General features: G+C 42.9%; 1 protein-coding gene across 1 annotated transcript in view; it reads left to right on the top strand.

The window, feature by feature from the left end:
* The first annotated feature begins 683 nt into the window (after positions 1–683).
* Positions 684–22,501, top strand: part of LOC126235585 (dehydrogenase/reductase SDR family member 11-like) — a 43,234-nt gene continuing 21,416 nt past the window's right edge. The window contains exons 1-2 of the mRNA XM_049944300.1: positions 684–815; positions 21,382–21,544. Coding sequence (XP_049800257.1) covers positions 684–815; positions 21,382–21,544 — 295 coding nt within the window. The remainder of the gene's footprint in view (positions 816–21,381; positions 21,545–22,501) is intronic.

Below are 22,501 nucleotides of genomic sequence, written 5' to 3'. Positions count from 1 at the left end.
CGACTCTGTTGCAGTGATGACAGACACCCTCCTACGCCTCCGCAGACATTCTGCAAGAGCTTATGAATATCTGCGATACTCTGGTTTTCCACCAAAAGAAACGTATTGACAGCGCTCTGCTTTGAACGCACCTGCATTACAGAGGGCTACATATAGCGCCACCACAGATCGGAACTTCATGAAACTACAGAAGCTGAAGCGGGGTATTCCACGATGTCCCCCAGCAAAGTCTTCATGTTTTCAACAGAAACGGACAGAGAAAAAAATGTGTTACATTAATTATTGAACGCCCCTCGTAGAACGATACCTTTATTTCGAATGTGGAGCTTACTCCACCGACGTTATGTAGCTTTACAAAACCGTCGTCAGCAAACAATTTGTTTGGAACAAATGCTGCTATTTATTTATTTACGTACAACTGCGGCCAACCGATTGTCGTTATGAATGAAACAAAGTTCCAGGCTCTAAAAGCTACTCGTTAAAGATGAAGCCTGCAGGACACAAATGCGTCTGTCCGTAGCGTTCCACTGAAGTCGTCCATCGGACAGACAGATCTGTTTGCGCTTCGGCAGAGAGGAGTATGGACTGCGATCGGACGATAACGAGCTGCCCTTGCCGGAGCTACGCGGGCCGCCTGTCCTCTGGAGGCGAACAGCCGCTGAGGCGCGCCACTTGCTGTCAGGATGGAGCGGTACGCAGGTCGCGTCGCCCTGGTGACGGGCGCCAACTCCGGCATCGGCGCCGCCACCGCGCGGGCGCTGCTCAGGAGGGGGCTCGAGGTCGTCGGCCTCGACAAGAGGATCGACAGGGTCCAGGTAGTTAACTAACCATCAGCCTCGGTACAGTATCTCAAAACTGGACAGGTTCAAAAAATTGTGCCAGTATTTCTGTTCGAAGTGTTATTTAGCTAACTGATACAGAAATAGCGTGGGTTTCAGTGCCATAGAGAAATGAATGTGATGTATTAAGAGTAAGGTATTACTTTTTTCTATTTTTAGCTCAGTCACTTTTTTATGACACAATCGTAACTGGTTTTCAGCCTTCATAGGTCATCCTCAAATGCTACTTTTTTTGGGTCATCAGTCTTCTGACTGGTTTGATGCGGCCCGCCACGAATTCCTCTCCTGTGCCAAACTCTTCATCTCAGAGTAATAATTGGGGACGTAGGTCTTCATTACCTTACCATTTAACCTAATTTTCAACATTCATCCGTAGCTCCACATCTCAAATGCTTCTATTCTCTTCGGTTCCGGGTTTCCCACAGCCCATGTTTCGCTACCACACAATGTTGTGCTCCAAATGTACTTTCTGAGAAATTCCATCAACAGATTAAGGCCCTTTTTACCGGTGCTAGTCTGCTTTTGATGTCCACCTTGTCCTGTCCGACACTAGTTATGTTGTTGCCTAGGAAGAGGAATCCATTAACTTCATCTACTTCGTGACCATAGGTCCTCATGTTAGCTTTCTCGCTGTTCTCATTTCTGCTACTTCTCATTACATTCGTCTTTCTACGATTTACTCTCAAACCATATTCTGTACTAATTAGACTATTAATTCACTTCAGAAGATCATGTAGTTCATCTTCACTTCCACTCAAGATAGTAATGTCATGAGCAAATCGTGTCATAGATATCCTTTCACCTTGTGTTTTAATTCCACTCCTGAACCTTTCTTTTATTTCCATCATTGCTTCCTCGATGTACAGATTGAAGAGTAGGGGCGAAAGGCTATAGCCTTGTCTTACACCCTTCTTAATACGAGCACTTCGTTCTTGGTCGTCCACTGTTATTATTCCCTCCTGGATCTTGTACGTACTGTATATTAACCATCCCTCCCTATAGCTTGCCCCTGTTTTTCTCAGAATTTCGACCATCTTGCACCATTTTATATTCTCCAACGCATTTTCCAGGTCGACAAATCCTATGAACGTATCTCGATTTTTCTTTAGTCTTGCATTCATTTGCAACCGACATGTCGGGATTGCCTGTCTGGTGCCTTTACCTTTTTCTAAAGCCATGAGCTGTTAACCTGATTGTGCGATAATTCTCGTACTTCTCAGCTCTTGCAGTCTTCGGAACTGTGTGGATGATATTCATTCGAAAGTCAAATGGTATGTCGTCAGACTACTCATACATTCTACACACCAACCTGAATAGTCGTTTTGTTGCCAGTTCCGCCAAGGATTTTAGAAATTCTCTTGGAATGATATCTATCCGTTCCGCCTTATTTGATCTTAAGTCCTCCAAAGCTCTCGTGAATTCTGATTTTAATCTCTTCTAAATCCACTGGTGTTTCATTTTCTACCACAACAGATATACCTTCCCCTTCATAGAGGCCTTCAATGTACTCTTTCCAACTATCTTCTCACTCGTCTGCATTTAACAGTGGAATTCCCGTTGCACTCTCAATCTTACCACTCTTGCTATTAATTTCACCGTAGGCTGTTTTGATTTTCCTGCTGCGTCAGTCCTTCCGACCATCATTTCTTTTTCGATTTCTTCACGTTTTTCATGCAGCCATTTCGTCTTACCTTCATTCCTCAGCAATTTGTATTTCCTGAATTTCCCTGCACCCTGCACTTCCTATTTGTTTCATTCCTCTGCAACTTGTATTTCTTTATTCCTGAATTTCCCTGAACACTCCTGCACTTCTTTCTTTCACCGATCAACTGAAGTAGTGTTTTCTCGGAGTTATTTCATTTGAACCGAAGTTTTTCTATCCAACTTCTATCATTGCTCTTATTAGAGATTCCATTACTCTTCAACTGTACTGCCTACTGAGCTATTCCTTATTGTTGTATCTACAGCCATAGAGAACTTAGCGTAGCTTGTCTTTCCTCATTACTCTCGTATCCCACTTCTTTGCTTATTGATTCTTCCTGACTAATCTCTTACACTTCAGCCTACTCTTGATCACTACTGCATTCTGATCTGAGTCAATATCTACTCAATCGAGTATCTGATTTCAGAATCTCTGCATGTCTATGATTTAATCGAACAATATTCCCGTATCACTCAGACTTCTCCAAGAATACTTCCACCTCTTGTGATTCTTGAACAGAGTATTCACTATTACTAGCTGAAACTTATAACAGAACTAAATCAATCTCTCTAGTCTCTCATTCCTTGTCCCGCGCCCTTATTCTCCTTCCCTTAGAACTGTATTCCAGTCCCCGATTACTATTATATTTTCATCTCCCTATTCATACTGTATTAGCCGCTCAATACCCTTATAGACTTTCTCTGTCTCTTAATATTCAGTCTGCGACGTCGGCATTGATACCTGAACTATCGTTGGTGTTGGTTTGCTGTCGATTCTCATACAAACAACTCTATCAGGGAAATGTTCACAGTAACACACTCTCTTCCCTTCGTTCAATTTGAAATGAATCCTACTCCCGTTTCACCATTTGTCGCTGCTGTCGATATTACCCTATACTCATCTAATCATAAATCCTAGTCTTCTTTCCATTTCTCTTCACTGAACTCTACTATGTCTATAGTGAGCCTTTGAATTTCTCTTCTCAGATTTTCTAGCTTCCCGACCACGTTCAGGCTCCTGACAAACCCACGTCCCGACTCGTAGGACGCTATCCATTCGTTGGTTATTTAACCTTTTTCTCATGGTCACCTCCCCTTTGGCAGTCCACTCCCAGAGATCCGAATGGGTGACTGTTCCTGAATCTTTTGTCAATGGAGAGATCGTCATGAAAATTTTTCACTTACAGGCTACATATCTCCTGGATACACGTTATGTGTCTTTAATGCAGTGATTTCCATTGCCTTCTGCATTGTTGATTGCGTTTACTTAAACTTATGGGCTGACTTTTTTCTGGTTCATACACATTTTATCTTTATCTGTTATTACTTTTATATTGTAATTTCATGTACTGACACGTTCCATGACCTTGGACGTTTGATATTGTTGTTTCTTCCGCCCTTAGGGGCAGTTTCCTAAACCGAGGACAAGAGAGTGGCCTTAACCTCCGTCCGCTCCATCGCCCTCTTTGACAAGGCCGTTGGCAGAAAGGGGGTGATTCTTATGTCGGAAGTCTTCGCCCGCCAATGATGGTTATTAATCAATATTTAAGTAGTTTCGTGTTTCGAACTTGGGACCGAAGACGTCAATCAAATCAATAATCAAAGACGATACCCCTCGACCACTTGTACATCAGTGCTGCTATGGACAATACGTAAGGTTACAGTAAGACCTGAAACAAGTGCTATTTTTTCATTTGGTTTACTTGTGAGCTTAGTAAAGTGCTATAACAATGTATATGAGCGGCATTTGATGGACAAGTGCCCATCACCGTCTCCACAAACGGGATGTTGTTTCTTCCAAAATGTATTAACAGTTCTTGCTGCTAATAAGTGAGTCCGACTGTAGGACTGTAACACTGTAAGCACTATTGTCTGAACTTGTCATGTTCTCAGAGATTCAAAACACACTATCTAATGTCGGCAAGCAAACAAACCAAGACTTACCTTAATGTTGCGTTTGGCTTCTATATTCACACTAGCGAAATCCTTCAATAGAGTCCAGATATTCATTACCGGAATGACAGCGTCGACCTCCGTGGATTCTCATTTATTTTCACGAAGCATCTTGGTGATGTCCGCGTGTTGCTCGAGCCTGTAGTAACAAATCACACAGACCGTCTTTGAGTTGCTCCGACATCTTCCTTTAATCCGAACTTTTGGAGACCCAAATTACTCAAGAATGGGTCGCACATGTGTTCTATTCGCGGTATCCTCCATATCTGAGCCAAATTTTCATCAGAATTCTTCCAATAAATTTAAATCGATAATTCGCCTTCCCTACTGCCGACACTACTTGCTCCTTTCATTTCATGTAGCTTTGCAATGTTACACGTAGACATACAGAGCGTAACGGGTGTAATTTATTTTATTTTTATTTACACGTCAAGTTCTATAGGACCAAGGTCATGGAACGTGTCAGTACTTGAAATTACAACATAAAGGTAATAACAGATAAAAATCAAAAGTTTATGAACCAGAAAAATGTCAGCCCATAAGTTAAAGTAGACGCGATCAACAATTCAACCAGAATGAGTTTAATTTTTAAAGGAATTCCTCGACAGAGTAGAAGGGGTGACCCATGAGGAAACTCTTTATTTTTGATTTGAATGCGCGTGTATTAGTGCGAAGATTTTTTAATTCCAGTGGTAGCTTATTGAAAATGGATGCAGCAGTATACTGCACACCTTTCTGCACGGAGTCAAGGAAGTCCGATCCAAATGCAGGTTTGATTTCTGACATGTATTAACTAAGTGAAAGTTGCTTATTCCTGAGAATAAGCTTATATATATATATATATATATATATATATATATATATATATATATATATATATATATATCGTGAACAGGGGTCGACATGGGGATCGTGAACTTACACCACTTATTGCCCGAACTCTCCCGTTTCTGAGCCAAATTGAATTTGCCTGTTGCCCTTCATCAATGGTTCGCAGGTTTTCATACAAGAAAAGGACAAGCATTTTTCACGAGCGATGCATTCTAATTTGTGCTGATTTGGTATAGAAACTTTTTTGTCCAAAGGAGATTTATTATTTTCCTCGATAGCGTTAGGGATCCGTTCATATACTCCTCTTACACGCACGAGTCACCTGCGCTTTTTTCCACTCAGATGAGACTTCACTCTGAGCCGGAGATTATGCAAGCTGGTTACGGGTTCAGTGCCAAAGAGTACTCCCCGTAACACAGAATACTGCATTCCATACGGACACGGTGACTGATTTCTTTTCAGTTTTTTCAGATGCTTCTCTATATCAGAGATGACTATAACTATGTTTCTCGTACTGGGGTATGTGTGGCGGTCAAACGACGATGTCTGTACTATATTCCCACGTGAATGATATTTTAAACGCTGAATTTAAAATTACTGTTCCTATTGCTGTCTTCTGTTGTCACACCAGACTGGACTTTTCGATGAGTTACTGGATAGAAGCCTTCGACTCAGTTACTAATTTTATGCACTGCCAGAATTTTCTCCAGGCCTCGTCAAGATCTGCTAACGTATGGAGGTGAATTTGTGTTAGTCTTCTAAGTGACATGTGAGACTAACTGGTAGCTGGGGTCTTCGCAGTACATGCTCAGCGAATGTGGGGTCATCATTCTGCGACCTCCTGTTGATTTCATGTTTTGCCAGCCAAGCTGCTATCCCTTTGCTTGATTGCTATCCCTCTGCCTGACTGGCCAATATAGAACTTATCATACTAAGGACAAGTAATTTTTTATATCCCACTTTACTTGTCCTAGCTATGGTACTGTACACCGCTCCTGCAGTCAATGCAAAGAGCACCAGAGCGAATAGAACAGGGGTTGAATTTTCGGTTCTTGTTTACGATGAAAGGTGTTATCTATCAGCACAGGGCTGTAGCTATTGATTGTGACAAGAAATTTGTGCCTCAGCCTAGATGAGTAACTTCCTTTCCAGTTTTACGATACTGCAGTGCCTGTGTTGATAAGAAGAACGATGCAATGTGCTTCCGGACATACATGCATGTCAGGCATTGTGTTATGAAACATACAAAATTTATTCGAATTTGCGAGTGCGAAGAAACATCAGCTTAATAAGGGAATGATGACAGTGAAAATTTGTGCCGACCCGACATTCGAACCTTTACTTCCAGCTTTACATGAGCATTCACGTTAATCGCTTTGGCTATCCGTGAAGGACTCGTGGCCTGACCTAAACTTCCGTATGTCTTCGTTCCTGCAACAGAACCTGTACTCGTACACACATTATGTAATTCCCGTGCAGGGGAGGGAAGTTTAATTGAATGTCGCTGTCCAGCATTGGGAGATAAATTTGATATTGCAGTGCCTGTGGTGATAAGAAGGAGGATACACTGTCCTTCCGGATATGCATGCATGCAATTCTGAACCTCATGGATTGCGAGTAGCAGCCGTCCATATCCCCTCCCCACACACACATCCAAGCAGTTTCAGCGTTCAATTTGAGGACAGGGAACTATTTTTGCAATGTCTTCCTGACGTCCAGAAAGAAGTTTAGTCTGCAACAGAGTACGTGCTGATCTGAAACGCCTGGCTATTAATGCTTTGTACCAGACTAGTACTCGAACCAAGAACCTTCGTGCTACACTGGTAAGTGCTCTACTAACTGAGCTATTCAGTCGCAGGTCGCAACTCACGCCCCTCCTACAAACCTGTACTTTTATCATAGATTACACACTTCATAGATCTCCTGATTGCCTTCTTGTAGAACCAGAACGCCTGGAAAAAAGAATATTGTAGAAAAATGACTTACCCACAGCCTGAATAATTGATCTTGGAATCAATGTAACACTTCAGGAGAGTGTGTGCTTAAACATTACGTCATATTAGAACCGTGTCTGCACACTGGAGTGGGCTTGTAACTAGGGAGGGAACAAATGTGTCAACATCCTACTAAAATTTGGGATGTTGTTAGAAGAGATAACCAGCCCCCCCCCCCAGGTGTCTCAGCGATCGCTCCATGTCTGCAGCCAGACTTGGCATTCCAGATAGGAATGTACAGATGTGGAGGCGTCTAGGGACGAGTGGAATGGTAGGAATTTGGATTTTAGCAATATCTCTAGTGCCAACATTTGTCAGTGATTGATACTGAATTTTCTCAAATATCCACGTCAAAATCGGTGAATACCCACAATGAATATGATCACAAAGGCTGCCCGAAACATTAGTATTAGTATTAGTTCGCTCTTCACCCGCCTAGAGAGCGGCATGATTTTATCTCGCCTGACTGGTTTCAGAGGCTTAGCGACGGCTTGCGCCTTAAGCCAGGAATGTCATTTCGTTCCCGTCACTGGCTGCCTCTGCCAAACACCTGGACATCAAGCAAAGTCGTCCTAGGAAACCAACCACATATTTATCAGTGTAATTACAATTAAATATTACGATCATCGTACCAGTCTGATGACATTTGCCAATGAACAAAGTATTGGAAATGACTTCTGTTGACGGCTTGGGCTCTCGAAATTTCCATATCTATACCATTGTTATGAGTGGACATAATTTTCCACATAAAACCTTTCCTGCCCCTTACACCAAAAGCTGCAATGAAAAATTATGGCCACACACACAGGCTAGGTGTCTCTATTCTCCTCATTTCTAGAAACTTATTTGATTTGAAGTGTCCTAGCCAGTGAGAGTCGAGAATGGACTGTAGGTATTTTCATTCAGCCCTTCTGGGAAGTGCTGCATCTCCTCCACGACTCTCTCAGACAAGTGCTGTAAAACACAGGCCTCCGGCAATATGTGATGATCAAAAGTGTTCCCAGTGACAAAAGGGATAGAAAGGCATCACCAGTATGTGTTGGTGTACTGTAATAAACGTCACAGTCGATAGTGCCACAAAGAACATGTCAGGATATGCATAGGGGAGCTAATGAGAGGACGTTCTGCGATCCATTTTGCTACAGCTATATTGCCCGCCCTGTTTGTACACTATAGCAGATCCAGTTGTACCCCAGCATTGCTGTACTGTGTAGCTGTTTACGAATTGAGTCCATCATCTCCCTATGTCGGCTATACTCTTCAGTGCATTGAAATTACAATTACCGATGTCAAATCAATCCTCCCCTTAGAACTACACATATGTAATTTTCTTACGTGAATAGTAGTCTGATCACTTCCCACTAAAGTCTGGTGATATGTTGGAATATAAGCCACAGTAACTTTACGTTAAAGCAGCACTATCATTTATAGGTGTATAGCGACAGAAAAAGTTATATGTCCACACTCGCACCAGTTGGGCGTCATTCTGCGCAATAGCAGACTCCCTGTCCCCTCCCACCGCCCCACGCCATATTGTCATTATCACATATCTGTCAAGGAATAAAGGATGTAATTATAATTAAAAAGCTTCCACAACTTTTTTTATTTTCTAGATTTTACCACTTCCACGAAACCCTTTCGTATTTTTTATACTTGTATATCCATCTATCACAGTGGCGTCTTACACGTTCGGACCGCCATGTTAGAGTTCGTGGTAGTGTATTTCAGCTTTATATCATGTTTAAACGCATAGCTATGGTACACCTAACACCAAGATCATACAAATTTCTTGCCTAAGACATCACTGTGAGAGCAATGTACTAGAGTACGTCCATTCGGCGTTAATTTTCAAGAGTCGAGTAAAAGGGTAGAGAAACGTTTGCATACCATAATGTTATCGTAAACTTTTCGGAATTTAATTTCCTATTGCTAAAACCGTACCAGTTTAACATTTTGGAGGCGGAATACCTCGAGACGGACCTGATTTAGCTGGCAAAAATAAGTTTGTTTCGAAAAAAAAGCACCTGTTACAGCGTCATACAAAGATTTTGTTTGTTACATGTGCGAGAATACCATTACTTCGATCAAGGTTGAAATTATACGAAGCATACTGGACGCTGGGTTCTTTTTTCTTCTCAACAAACTAATTTTTTCCAGCTGCATCGGATCTGCCTCGGGGTGTACCACCTCCAAAATGTTAAACACGTGCAGTGTTTAGCAAGAGAAATTGTGCTTGGAGCCGATACCAAACACTTTTCCGACCTCGGGGAAGTTCAGTTTGGATTCCGTAGAAATATTGGAACACGTGAGGCAATACTGACCCTACGACTTATCTTAGAAGCTAGATTAAGGAAAGGCAAACCTACGTTTCTAGCATTTGTAGACTTAGAGGAAGCTTTTGACGACGCTGACTGCCATCCTCTCTTTCAAATTCTGAACGTGGCAGGGGTAAAATCCATGGAGTGAAAGGCTATTTACACTTTGTACAGAAAACAGATGGCAGTTATAAGAGTCGAGGGACACGAAAGGGAAGCAGTGGTTGGGAAGGGAGTGAGACAGGGTTGTAGCCTCTCCCCGATGTTATTCAATCTGTATATTGAGCAAGGACTAGGAAGAGCACTTGAACGGAATGGATAGTGTTTTGAAAGGATGATATAAGAGGAACATCATCAAAAGCAAAACGAGGATAATAGAATGTAATCGAATTATGTCGGGTGATGCTGAGGGAATTAAATTAGGAAATGAGACACTTAAAGTAGTAAAAGAGATTTGCTATTTGGGGAGCAAAATAACTGATGATGGTCGAAGTAGAGAGGATATAAAATGTAGACTGGCAATGGCAAGGAAAGCGTTTCTGAAGAGGAGAAAATTGTTAACATCGAGTATAGATTGAAGTGTCAGGAAGTCGTTTCTGAAAGTATTTGTATGGAGCGTAGCCTTGTATGGAAGTGAAACATGGACGATAAATAGTTTGGATAAGAAGAGAATAGAAGCTTTTGAAATGTGGTGCTACAGAAGAATGCCGAAGATTAGATGGGTGGATCACATAACTAATGAGGAGGTATTGAATAGGATTGGATTGGGGAGACGAGAAGTTTGTGGCACAACTTGACTAGAAGAAGGGATCGGTTGGTAGGACATGTTCTGAGGCATCAAGGGATCACAAATTTAGCATTGGAGGGCAGCGTGGAAGGTAAACATTGTGGAGGGAGACCAAGAGATGAATACACTAAGCAGATTCAGAAGGATGTAGGCTGCAGTAGTTACTGGGAGATGAAGAAGCTTGCACAGGATAGAGTAGCATGGAGAGCTGCATCAAACCAGTCTCAGGACTGAAGACCACAACAACAACAACACATGTAAACATTTCTCTACCGGTTTACTTGGCCCTTCAAAATTAACCCAGAATGGACGTACTGTAGTATATAGCGCTCGCATGATGTCTTAGACGAGAAATATGTATGATCTGCATGTTAGGTCTAGTATGGTTATGTGTTTAAACATGATATAAGGTTCAAATACACTAACACGAACTTCAAGATGACGGACCGAATACATAACACGGCATTATGCTGGCTTGATTTACAAGTAACAAAAGTACGAAACGGTTTCATGGAAGTGGCAAATTGAAATCAGCGTTTGGTGTCATTGATCGGGAGGCCCCTTGCGTAGCAGGTCCAGTCGCCTTGGTGCAGGTCTCATTACATTCGACGCCACATTGGGCGACTTGTGTGGCGGTTGGGGATGAAATGATGATGAAGACAACACAACACGAAGTCCCTGACCGACCCGGATGAGAATCGAACCCAAGCCCGTAGAACGGCAAGCCGTCACGCTGACCACTCAGCTATCGGGGCGGACATGGAAGTGGCGAAAACGAGGAAATACGAGGTGCATTCAAATGAAACCTGGTCATTGCGTCTACCTCTGCCTTACACGGAAGGTGGCACTATGTAACTGCGGGTACGGTGGCGCTATCTATTGGTAGAGAGACTGACGCGTGGTCACCGTTTGAAGTTGCATATTGCCAGCGTGGTTGCTCGCCTAAGAGAAGGTGCTCACACAAGTTATCGTCCACTACCGAAATGTATCGACGGATGAAGGCTGTGTCGGGTGAGTACAGCCTGAGTCGTTCAAGTGTTGTGGAATGGCGCAAGCGATTCCTTGAGTGGCGCCAGTCACTGGAAGACGATGCACGTCCTGGACAGACGTGTCATCACACCGGAAACGGTTGCGGAAGTGAATGCTTTAGTCTTGGACAACCGCAGAATCACCGTGGACGAGATCTATCGGTTACTGCGTATTAGCGTGGGCGATGCACCATAATGCACCATAATGCATCAACCCTTGAACTTTCAAAAAATCTGTGCGCAGTGGGTTCCCCACCAACTGACCGCCAAACAGCGCAGTGCTGGAATGGCCCTGTCTTTGAGTCATCTGTAACGTTATCATAAGGAGAAATACGGCTTTCTGTCACGTCCTGTCACAGGTGACGAAATATGGTGTCACCACTTTGAACCGGAAGGCAAGTGTCAGAGCGAGCACCTCCGAAGAAATCAAAGGCCGTGCACACCACTTCTGGTAAGGTCATGACGTCCTTTTGTGATCGCAAGAGCCAACTGCTTGTCGAGTTCGTGGAAAGGGCAACCGCCATCAATCCGCAGCGTTATCGATTCACTTTATAGAACCTTGGACGAACCATTTAGTCGAAACGACGAACATGTTATTGGTTCAAATGGCTGTAAGCACTAAGGGACTTAACATCTGAGGTCATCAGTCCCCTAGACTTAGAACTACTTAAACATAACTAACCTAAGGACATCACACACATCCATGCCAGAGGCAGGATTCTAACCTGCGACCGTAGCTGCAGCGCGGTTCAGGACTGAAGCGCGTAGAACCGCTCGGCCACAGCGGCCAGCGAGGCATGTTGTCCAATGGCTTTTATCCTCCTGCATGATAATGCCTGCCCACACACGGCCGGTGCGGTGAAGGCGACATTGCAGCAGCGTGGGAAACGTTGGATCATCCATCTTGCAGTCCCGAACTTTCACGGCGTGACTTTCATGTGTTTGGAACTCTAAAACAAGCCATTCGCCGACATCGATTCGCAACGGACGACGAAGAACATAACTGGGTCCAGGGCTGGATCTGACAGCTTCTTCGAGGATGGAAACGAATGGGATAAATGTGCCAACAGTTTTGGCGACTATTTTTGAGTACGTGTGCTGTGTATAACTAAATTTTTGAGTTAATAAAATAGTTACCTTCAGTTTACACTAGAGACGGGGTTTAATTTGAATGCCCGGGATAAAAAAGGTGTGAGGATTTATTCAATTGTAATGAAGCCCTTTATTCCACAAAAATTATGTGGAAAATTATGAGAATGGTATAGATATTAATAATTCCAGAGCCAAAGCCGTCGACAGGAGCCATTTCCAATAATATGTTCATTGTCAAATGGCATCTTAATATTTAATTGTTATTACACTGATAAATATGTGGCTGGTCTCTTAGGACGACTCTGCCTGAAGTCTGGGTGTTTGGCAGAAGTAGCCGGTGGTTAGAATGAATTGGCATTTCTGGATTAAGGTGCAAATCATCGCTAAGCCTCATGAACCAGTCAACTGGGGTAGCCCGTGTCGCCCTCTAGGTGGGTGGATAGCCAACTAATACTCAGTATGTGTTGGGCAGCCTAAATGATCACATTCATTGTGAATATTCTCCCATTTTTAGGTTCATATTTGCGAAGATTCAATATCAATCACTAACAAGCGTTGGCGCTGGAGGTATTGATAAAATCCAAACTCCAGCCATTCCAATCATCGCCAGACGCCTCCACAGATGGGCATCCCTGTCTGGTGGGCCGAGTCAGGCTGCTGACATGGCGCGGTCGCTGAGACGTGAGTACACGGCGGCAACCAGTGCTGCGCGGTTTCTGGCCTGGGGCGCTGCATGTGGACTTCCCGACGTGAGAGCGTCGGATTTACTACTGTTCCAGCGATCTCCGACACCTAACTCTGGTAACTGCTACTGCAGATAGGAACTATCTGCAGTACTATGTGATATATATACTGCTCCTCAGTAGCGTCCAGTGGACTCTGTCTTGCAGTGGAAAGATGGTATTCGTTGTTGTTACTGTACTGCCACATGGTAGACCGTTCCTTCTCCTTCTTCATCTCGCTGTAGCTGAGAAAACCAACTTAGGATTTGTCTAGCGCTTCAAAAACCCAACCACATCATCAAATTCCCGATTGAAAAATTTATTGTTCCTGATAGTGGTATTATGAGCATACATACCAACTAAACCCCTCCGCACATTGTTTAAGAACATATCATGCAATTCAACAGAAATTTGAAATTTTCAGCTACCTCTAATGTAGTGGATTTCCTACCAAATGACCCAACTGTCCCTGTATCCACCAACAGGAGGCAAGTGAATAAAACTCCAGAAGGGATTGGAAACTGGGCACTTCTGGGGTCGAATCGCACCAAATGTAGCATTCCTAGTATCCATCAATCGGTTACAAGATAAAACTGGCCGCACACGGATGGTATTGATTTAATTAATTAATAAATCAATCCAGTAGAGTAAGGGAATACTTCCAAGACATCCACAGCTGGGTGCTTTCCAGGTATCCACTAGTTTGTTCAGGAGAAAGAAGGAATTAGAGGGATAAGTGCGTCACACAACACACACTACCTACTTTTTCTCAAATGCCTTTGTTCCACCTGTTACCGGTTTCCATAGCTATGGAAGTGAGAGAACAAGTGGATATAGCGACTACCAGCGCCAGGTAGGTGAGAGGGCCATCGAGGGATGGACGGGATGAGGTGTGGTCTGTGTGTGTTTGCACTCGTTAGTTCACACAAACAGGAAGTAATTACTTGAGACAGATGGAGAGAGACGGGGGGGGGGGGGGGGACAGGAGGGAGAGAGAGGCAAGAATTGAGTCTGGTATCAATTCTGAAAGGAATATCACTGCCTGATTCTTTGTTTGCGGAGTATTAGTGCTATCTCACAGTTGCGACGGTCCCTGGGATGCACTGTGCAGTGAGATTGGTCCGGCAGTCAGTCACATGATCGAGAGCTCTTTCACCAGACATGTGCAGTACAGTCTGCCCCTACGTATGATGAGTGTTTCATGACAGTATTAAGTGTGTGACCACACAAAGAAAGCGCCACAAATGTTTAAAAATTCCATACTGCATTGTCATCCAGAAACTGCTTAAAGAACCAGTATTACATACACTATAACCAATTTCCTGACCTTGTAAATGAATAAATAACTTTATTACACATAATCCCTTCCCTGCCATTAAATTCTTTTTAAAATGTTCGATACACCCCAAACGATTTCCTGTCAAGTAGAAATCAACTGAGTCTTTTTCCTCCAATTCCAGATTGGGGGAGGCGAGGGGATCTGGAGGAGGCAACAGTGGCTTGTAGTTTTCCCGGAGGAGGAGAGGTTAATTAATTGTTCAGTTTAATTTATTAATGCATTAGTTAGATATCGAAAGTGTGTTTGTATCGCTGAGGGGATTTCCTGGAGGGGTGGAGGACGAGGAGGGGGAGGTGTGAGGGATTTCTCAGAAGAATGAATTACCCTCAGGGAGTCATAAATCAACCTCCAGGGCGTCATAAATCAATTAACAGAACAATAGGGAAGGGTGGGGAACGGGGGAGAGATTACATGAAAAACAACTAGCAGAACAAAAGGCTTAGGTCATAAATAATTCAACTGTCACAATTTAATTAATTTGCACATGTATCTGATGTCGTATGTGCTCCAGAACGAAAGTTGTCCTACCACTGAAGCTCTACACTGAATTCCCACAAGAATGTGGAGCAGAGGAGTTGCCGGCACACATACTGGAAGATGTGGTATGCATTACCAAAAGCATAATGGAAAAGATAAGAGGAAAAATTAAATCGAATCCTCTTGCCTAGAAAAACTGCAGAAGGGAACAGAGCTGATAGTTGAAACCGCAAAACAAGTATTTTACAGGAAGAAAATTTGGTATGTATTAGAATTCCAGTAAATACTTCTCTATATTTGTCAAGGTACTGGCTGGATAAGGAAATAGATGATGCAGATGCAGGTCTAAGTTATAAGCTAAAAATTAAATTGGGCTTTATTAAAACTACACCTAACAAAAATAAGGAATGAGTTATTTTCTACGTGTGAACGTATATGCAAACGTTACTACATATTTTGTACAAAGACATTTACTAATCGATAACCCACCAAGAATCCTAAGACATTTCCTATATACATTGATCTATGTTCTTGTTTCGGATAGGGGAAGTGGATGGTTGGATGATCTTGAAAGTAGTTGTAATTACGGAGTTGAAAGCGTAGTGACCCCCTTTTCTTACCTATATGAAATGTGTAAAATCGCGAAACCTAGAAATATTACGAAAATTGACTGAGAGTACACAAAATTAGAGAAAAATTACCATGAAACGTGCACACACCGAAATCAATAAAACTGTGTGTCCTGGACGAAAGTGGATTGATGCTACATATAAACACTTTAATAGTGGAAAGAGGGGGATTCTAGAGAGGTGGTCTCAAGGTGAAACGGTCATAGCATCCTGCACATGAGCAGTACAACCTAACATTGATTGGACCATGACTTCACTGTGGAAGAAGAACGTTACAAGGAGAAGTGGTAAACTGCGATAAGACTGTTACATCTTCTCTGGCTACTGATAGTTTTGTTTATTACTTCGTAAAATGTCGCTCTTTCTTAGTATGCATTTTCAGTTGCCGACAATCATTTTATAGGACTGTTAGGAATATGCTACAATTTACAAACCGAAATCGGGCTTGAACTTCGTAAAAAGCAGGCACCATATATCTCTGGAAACCTATGTAATATTTGTGTTACAAAAAACCGTTGTTCTGTTTTATGACCTTACGGTTTAACCACCGTAGTTTATTGGAGAGAAATTTGCAGGGACAAAGTATCTCTTGCGCTGGAAATACATTTCTTACTTGGAATATTAACAGCGTTACATTCCACATGACTAATAGGTTGGAAACGTGAACTATAAGAATAGTCGACCTTGTTCAGCAATTACGTGAAGTGCCCCAGCATGATGTGGAAACAAGAGTGAGCTGTGCGATTACTGCAACTTGAATTACTGAATCGATGATTTCCCTCCAAACCGAAACATCTTATCGGAAGAGTCTACGTGATCAGTATACTGTAACCTTTGTCGAGAACTGACAACTAATGATGTGACCTACGGCTATATCATGCAAAACAGTGCAAGAACATGGAGAGCCAATGAGTCAGAGGCAATATTAAGAAATACGGCATTTGTTCCTTAGCAAGGGTGTAACAAAATTCAATTTGCAGAAACTTCAAAATGTAGGCTTACTATTTAACCAAAACAGGGCATCATCGTATTTTTATTAGCTGCATAGAGATCTATAGTGAGTTAGAACATCAGCCACAACTCGTCTATGATTCTGAAATTTGGAGTAAGTGTTCTATTGCGTCTTTTACTTAGAACTTTCTATCGGTTCCAATATTTGCGAATGATCCCTTTGATTTCTTTATAAATGTTTTTTCTTGGTGACCAATATTTTCTAACCATGTTCGCAAATCACTCTCTCTTTGTCGACGGTCTCAAGATCATCTAATTTTCTTGATGTCAGCAGCGCCAAAGGGTTTCTCTCACGTGATTGCTTTGAAACTAGTTCTTCGGTCCAGTTATCTCATGATGGATTTAATATTATTTTACAAGATTGCTTGTTCTTACTGTCGATAATGTAAATGAACATTTCCTGGTTTGTGCTAGCTGTATGGAAGTAGTCCCTTTCTGCTAAAATATAGTTGAGCTGCATCCGTGTAATTCAATTTAGGCTAAAATTGAATGACTTTACGACCGGCGCGTCCAATTCTGGCACCATGTGCAAGCATACAGGTATCAGGCTAACTGGACAACCGTTCGTTACTATCGTCTATGTGTACTAGCAGTTACGTTTTATTTGAATTTCGCCTAACCTAATAATTTTGCTCGCCCAAGCACGAGGAGAGTTTCTGTCCCAACTTTGCGATGTATATTCCATTTACTGTTGAACGGCGTTTCTAGTGTAATGTGAAAGTTATTTGAAGCTCTCGCTCCGGCAGTTGACAACTAACACTTCAAGAACCTCACGTCCCATATTTGATATTACATCAGTTTCAGTTATTGGATTTTCATATTACGAATGTTTACGCGGAGATCTTGGGGAATTTCGATTCACACTCAAAAAAATGTATTCCACATGCTCTCTCTTCCCTCTTGGCCGCATCTGGGCTTTGGTGAATACTGGGGTGACTGTACGAGTTTCCGTAGCTCGTGGATTCTTCAGGTAAGCCCTGCACCGAACTGACGAAGTTTCTGCTTTAGACAGTCCACTTGGCTCCAGTTCATAGCAACATGCTGGGGCTATACATAGTCTTTTACTGTACGTTCGTGTTACACATATATCCAATGTGAATATACTTTGAACTGGGGAAACCTGATGTCAAATAATAGATATCGCAGTTCGCGTTCGTTATTCAGTACAAGATAATGAAGTTAGCAAAGCGACGATATCCACAGGCGACTTGAGACTCAACGATGTCCAAATGACACTGCTTTTGGGAAGCCTGGCAAAAAGTTGTTCCCAGGTGGCTCGACGACATGAGGCATCCTTGCAGAAGCTGTGTAGTTTAGAACGATAAATATGAACCTCTTCTCTTTGCGACCCACAGAAAAATCCGTGCTAACACCTATGTTACTTGCTATCTGACAGATCATACAATATGAAACATGTCGACAGACTCTTGATATCTACCGATTCCATGAATACCCTCTTTCCCGTTGCTTGGTGAAAAAACTGCGAACTATCTAGCGCAGGACGTCCTAAGACGTCTTGCTACGTCGCAAGAACTACATAAATCGAAGTTTCGGTGAATATCGCGCTGCTCAGATTGCCCGACAGGAGCAACACACTTGAATATTCCTTCTTCAAATGGTTCAATTGGCTCTAATCACTATGGAACTTAACATCTAAGGACATCAGTCCCCTAGACTTAGAGTTACTTAAACCTAACCTAAGGACAGCACACACATCCATGCCCGAGGCAGGATTCGAACCTGCGACCGTAGCAGCCGCGCGGCGCCGGATTGAAGCGCCTAGAACCGCTCGACCACAGCGGCCAGCGTTCCTTCTTCATCATGACAATTACCAACTGCATTTAGCTGAGTCAACGGCAGAAGGGTCAACGTTTTGTTGCGACATCAGCTTCAAAGAAACTGGGTACCGAACTGTCAAACACCACATATCACATCAGTTCAGCTTCCCATCCATTCTAGACTGAAGGGGAAGAAAATTTTCACCATTAATAGGTTAAGAGCACTCACTTGGATTCCAATAAAATTAATATAGTTAAAATCCTATGCAAATTGTGATTACTGTTCAGATGAAGAGGTGGTCCTATACACTGACGGAAATCTTACTACCTAGAAGGAGTTTTGTGACGTAAACGAACTATGGTAGGCGTGTGTCTTCATATGAAAGATGATATCGATTCAGATTTCGCCCCTGTCACTTAAGATTTGCGCTAGTAGTTCCACTGTGACAACGCAAAACGGGTTGGCTTCAAATACATGCTGTAACGGTCGTAATGGTTAGTTACCTTTGAGATTCGACGTGGTGAGTTGATGTTAGTCAACGTTGCCCCTACAGCGATAAAGACGCCATTACCAACACCTCACTGAGTTTGAACGAGGTCCTGCAGTAGGACTACGAGGAGCTGGAGGTTCTTTCTGCAATCCTACAGAAGGACTTGCAGGGATATAGCCACAGTACATGACTGCTGGGAGCGGTGGTCACGGGAATGTACTGTCGCAAGAAGACTGTGCTCCGGACGGCCACGTGGCAGTACCGAGAGGGAACACCATCTGTTTCGGCGTATGGCTCCGAGACATCGCACTCCATCTTTAGTAGTCATTTGAGCAGCAGTTTGAACCATGATGACACAACAAACCGTTACAAATGGATTACCTCAAGGACAGCTCCGAGCCAAACATTCTGTAGCGTGAATTCCACTGACCCCAAACTACCGCCGTTTGCGACTTCAATGGTATCAAGCGAGAGCTCTTTGGAGGGCTGAGTGGAGTTCTGTTGTGTTTTCTGATGATAGTTGGTTCTGCCTTAGTGGGTTGGTAAGAACGAGTCCAGTTGATGGCCTGGAACCATCCTGTCTGACCTATACTTGGAGTTATGGTGACGGGCGCCATTTCGTACGACTGCAGGAGCCCTCTCGTGGTTAGCCCACACACCCTGGCTGCAAATTTGTACGCAAGTCTGGTGATTCGTCTTGTTGTGCCGCCATTCATGAATAACAGACCAGGGTTGTTTTCCAACAAGATAATGCTTGCCCACAAACCACTGTTGTACTATTACGTGCTCTGCAAAGACTCGACATGTTGCCGTGTCCTACTCGATCAGCAAATCTATCTCCAGTCGAGCACATATGGAACGTCATCGAACAACAACAACAGAGGCACTCACCAACAGGGTTAACCGTCCCTGTATTGACCGACCAAGTGCAATAGGCATGGAACTGCTTCCCACAAACTGACCTCCAGCACCTGTGCAACACAATGGATGCGAGTTTGCATGCTTGCATTCGACAGTCTAGTGGTTTCACGGGTTATTAATGTACAAAGATTTCACATTTAGAATGGATTATCTCGCGCCTACGTTAACCTATGACCTCGTTATGTTAATCACTTAAATATGTTAACTAGACAAATGTATTCCGTAAATTTCATGACTGTACATTAATCATATTTTGATATTGCGATTTTTCACATCAGTGTAGTTGTAAACAGTAGACGTAGCTAGATTGGGCTAACTAGTTTTCATTGTTCGACAGAAAAGCTGATAGTGTGATGAAATTTAGTCCATATTTATTAGCGCGTCCCTCAGTGAAGAACCCAGTGCTACTCCCGTTGCTACTTCGCTCTATGTCTGTTTTTGTGTAATGGCCGTGTCTGTCTTTCTTTTATAATGCTTTCACAATGAACAGAACAATTCACGAATTGCACGTGATACTGATATGTTGCTATATTGTTATATTCTGTAATAAGTTGTCCATACGTCTTCCTTTTATGGAAGATTATGAATAGATTCCTGAAAGTGAGTCGTTATGTTGCGACATCAACTTCAAAGTACCCGGGTCCGAACTATCTAACAGCACATACCACATCACCCTTGCTTCCCCACAGTTCTGGTCTAAAGCGGAAGATTTTCACAAAAGGTTAAGAGCAGGCCACGTGGCTTCCAATAGAACGGCACACCTGACATATTCGATATCCTATCTGACAAATGGTTCAAATGAATCTGAGCACTATGGGACTTAACGTCTGAGGTCATCAGTCCGCAAGAACTCAGAACTACTTAAACCTAACTAACCTAAGGACATCACACACATCCATGCCCGAGGCAGGATTCGAACCTGATACCGTAGCGGTAGCGCGGATCTTGAATGAAACGCCTAGAACTGCTCGGTCACAGCGGCCGACGTGATATCCTATCTGAATTGTGGTTACTGTTCATTTGAAGAGCTGATCTTTTAGTTTCTGATGTACTGAGTAAAGTACAACAACGAGCAGAACACCGACTGAAGTCCTAAAAATTGTTTATTTGCCATACTGATTTGCTTTAAGTTCTTTGAAGAACTCTGAAAACGTAAGTTTTTGGTTGTTACCTGTTAGGTGCTTTAATTCAATTAGTCAGTGGTAAAAACTGAACATTGAATGACTATGTTAAGTTTCTTTACATATATGATCAAGTTAAGTGAGACTACGTGTCTTCACGAATTCCAAGGTTCTGGGGAGAGACACAAAAATATTATCATCCTTCGTGGCAACAGCTTCTTTGTTTATGGAATTACGACACTCACGTGTGTAGGATTGCAGTTTTTTAAATGGAAAACTTGATCTATCTCGTAATGATCTTTCTTCTTCTCTCCCTTGCAGATTCGACAAATCTGTCGTTTATTTCTTGCAGGCTCGAGAACTGAAGGACGCTCCGGGTACGCTCTATCCGTTTCAATGTGACGTCAGCTGCGAGGAGAATGTTCTGCGCGCCTTCAAATGGATCAAAGAGAATTTAGGAGGGGTCGATGTTCTTATCAACAGCGCCGGCGTTTGCAGAGAAAACCTTCCAACAAGTAAGTGAGCCACAGTTCGTCTCCATTCAAGTAAGAACCTTGAGACGTCATGAAGCTACAAAGAATCTGGAAAGAGATTTATGGTTTATATGGACAGGTGGTAAATTACGCACAGAATCGGTGCTGTAAATCTTCTTGAACGCTTACTGTTTCTCCGTGGCCACGGCTGGATGTCTTGCCGGCCGCGGTGGTCTCGCGGTTCTAGGCGCGCAGTCCGGAGCCGTGCGACTGCTACGGTCGCAGGTTCGAATCCTGCCTCGGGCATGGATGTGTGTGATGTCCTTAGGTTAGTTAGGTTTAAGTAGTTCTAAGTTCTAGGGGACTAATGACCATAGCAGTTGAGTCCCATAGTGCTCAGAGCCATTTGAACCATTTTTTTTTTTTTTTTGTCTGGATGTCTTGTTTATCTCGTGTGATATGTTTGGGACCCAGAGCAAGGATCGGGATTAATTTAAGGAAACATGTGGAAGGGTGGGCCAACTTCGTGCGCCATTTATGATTCCCCTCAAAAAAGGAAGAAAAATTAATAACAATTCTATCCTAAGCCAACTAACAGTTCTAACAGTTCCCAAGAATCTTGTTAAGTTAACACAGATAACTGAGGTTTTTAAAGTAATATCGCAATGCATAATGACATTTGAACTATACTTAAAATTACAAGTGGTAGTATAAGAACATGTCAACGGTGCAACACAGTGATGGCCCGATTACAAAGCCGCGTGGAGTGGCCGCGCGGTTTGAGGCGTCATGTGACGGAGTGCGCGGCCCCTCCCGCCGGAGGTTCGAGTCCTCCCTCGGGCATGGGTGTGTGTGTTGTTCTTAGTATAAGTTAGTTTAAGTAGTGTGTAAGTCTAGGGACCGATCACCTAAGCAGTTTGGTTCCTTAGGAATTCACACACACCGATTACAAACAACTTACGAAATAAACGGGTGGCAGGGCTGTGCCCGGTCTTCTAG

The sequence above is a fragment of the Schistocerca nitens genome, chromosome 2 (assembly GCF_023898315.1).
Source record: "Schistocerca nitens isolate TAMUIC-IGC-003100 chromosome 2, iqSchNite1.1, whole genome shotgun sequence".
In the NCBI taxonomy this organism is placed as follows: domain Eukaryota; kingdom Metazoa; phylum Arthropoda; class Insecta; order Orthoptera; family Acrididae; genus Schistocerca; species Schistocerca nitens.
This window is presented reverse-complemented; position numbering and strand designations above follow the sequence as displayed.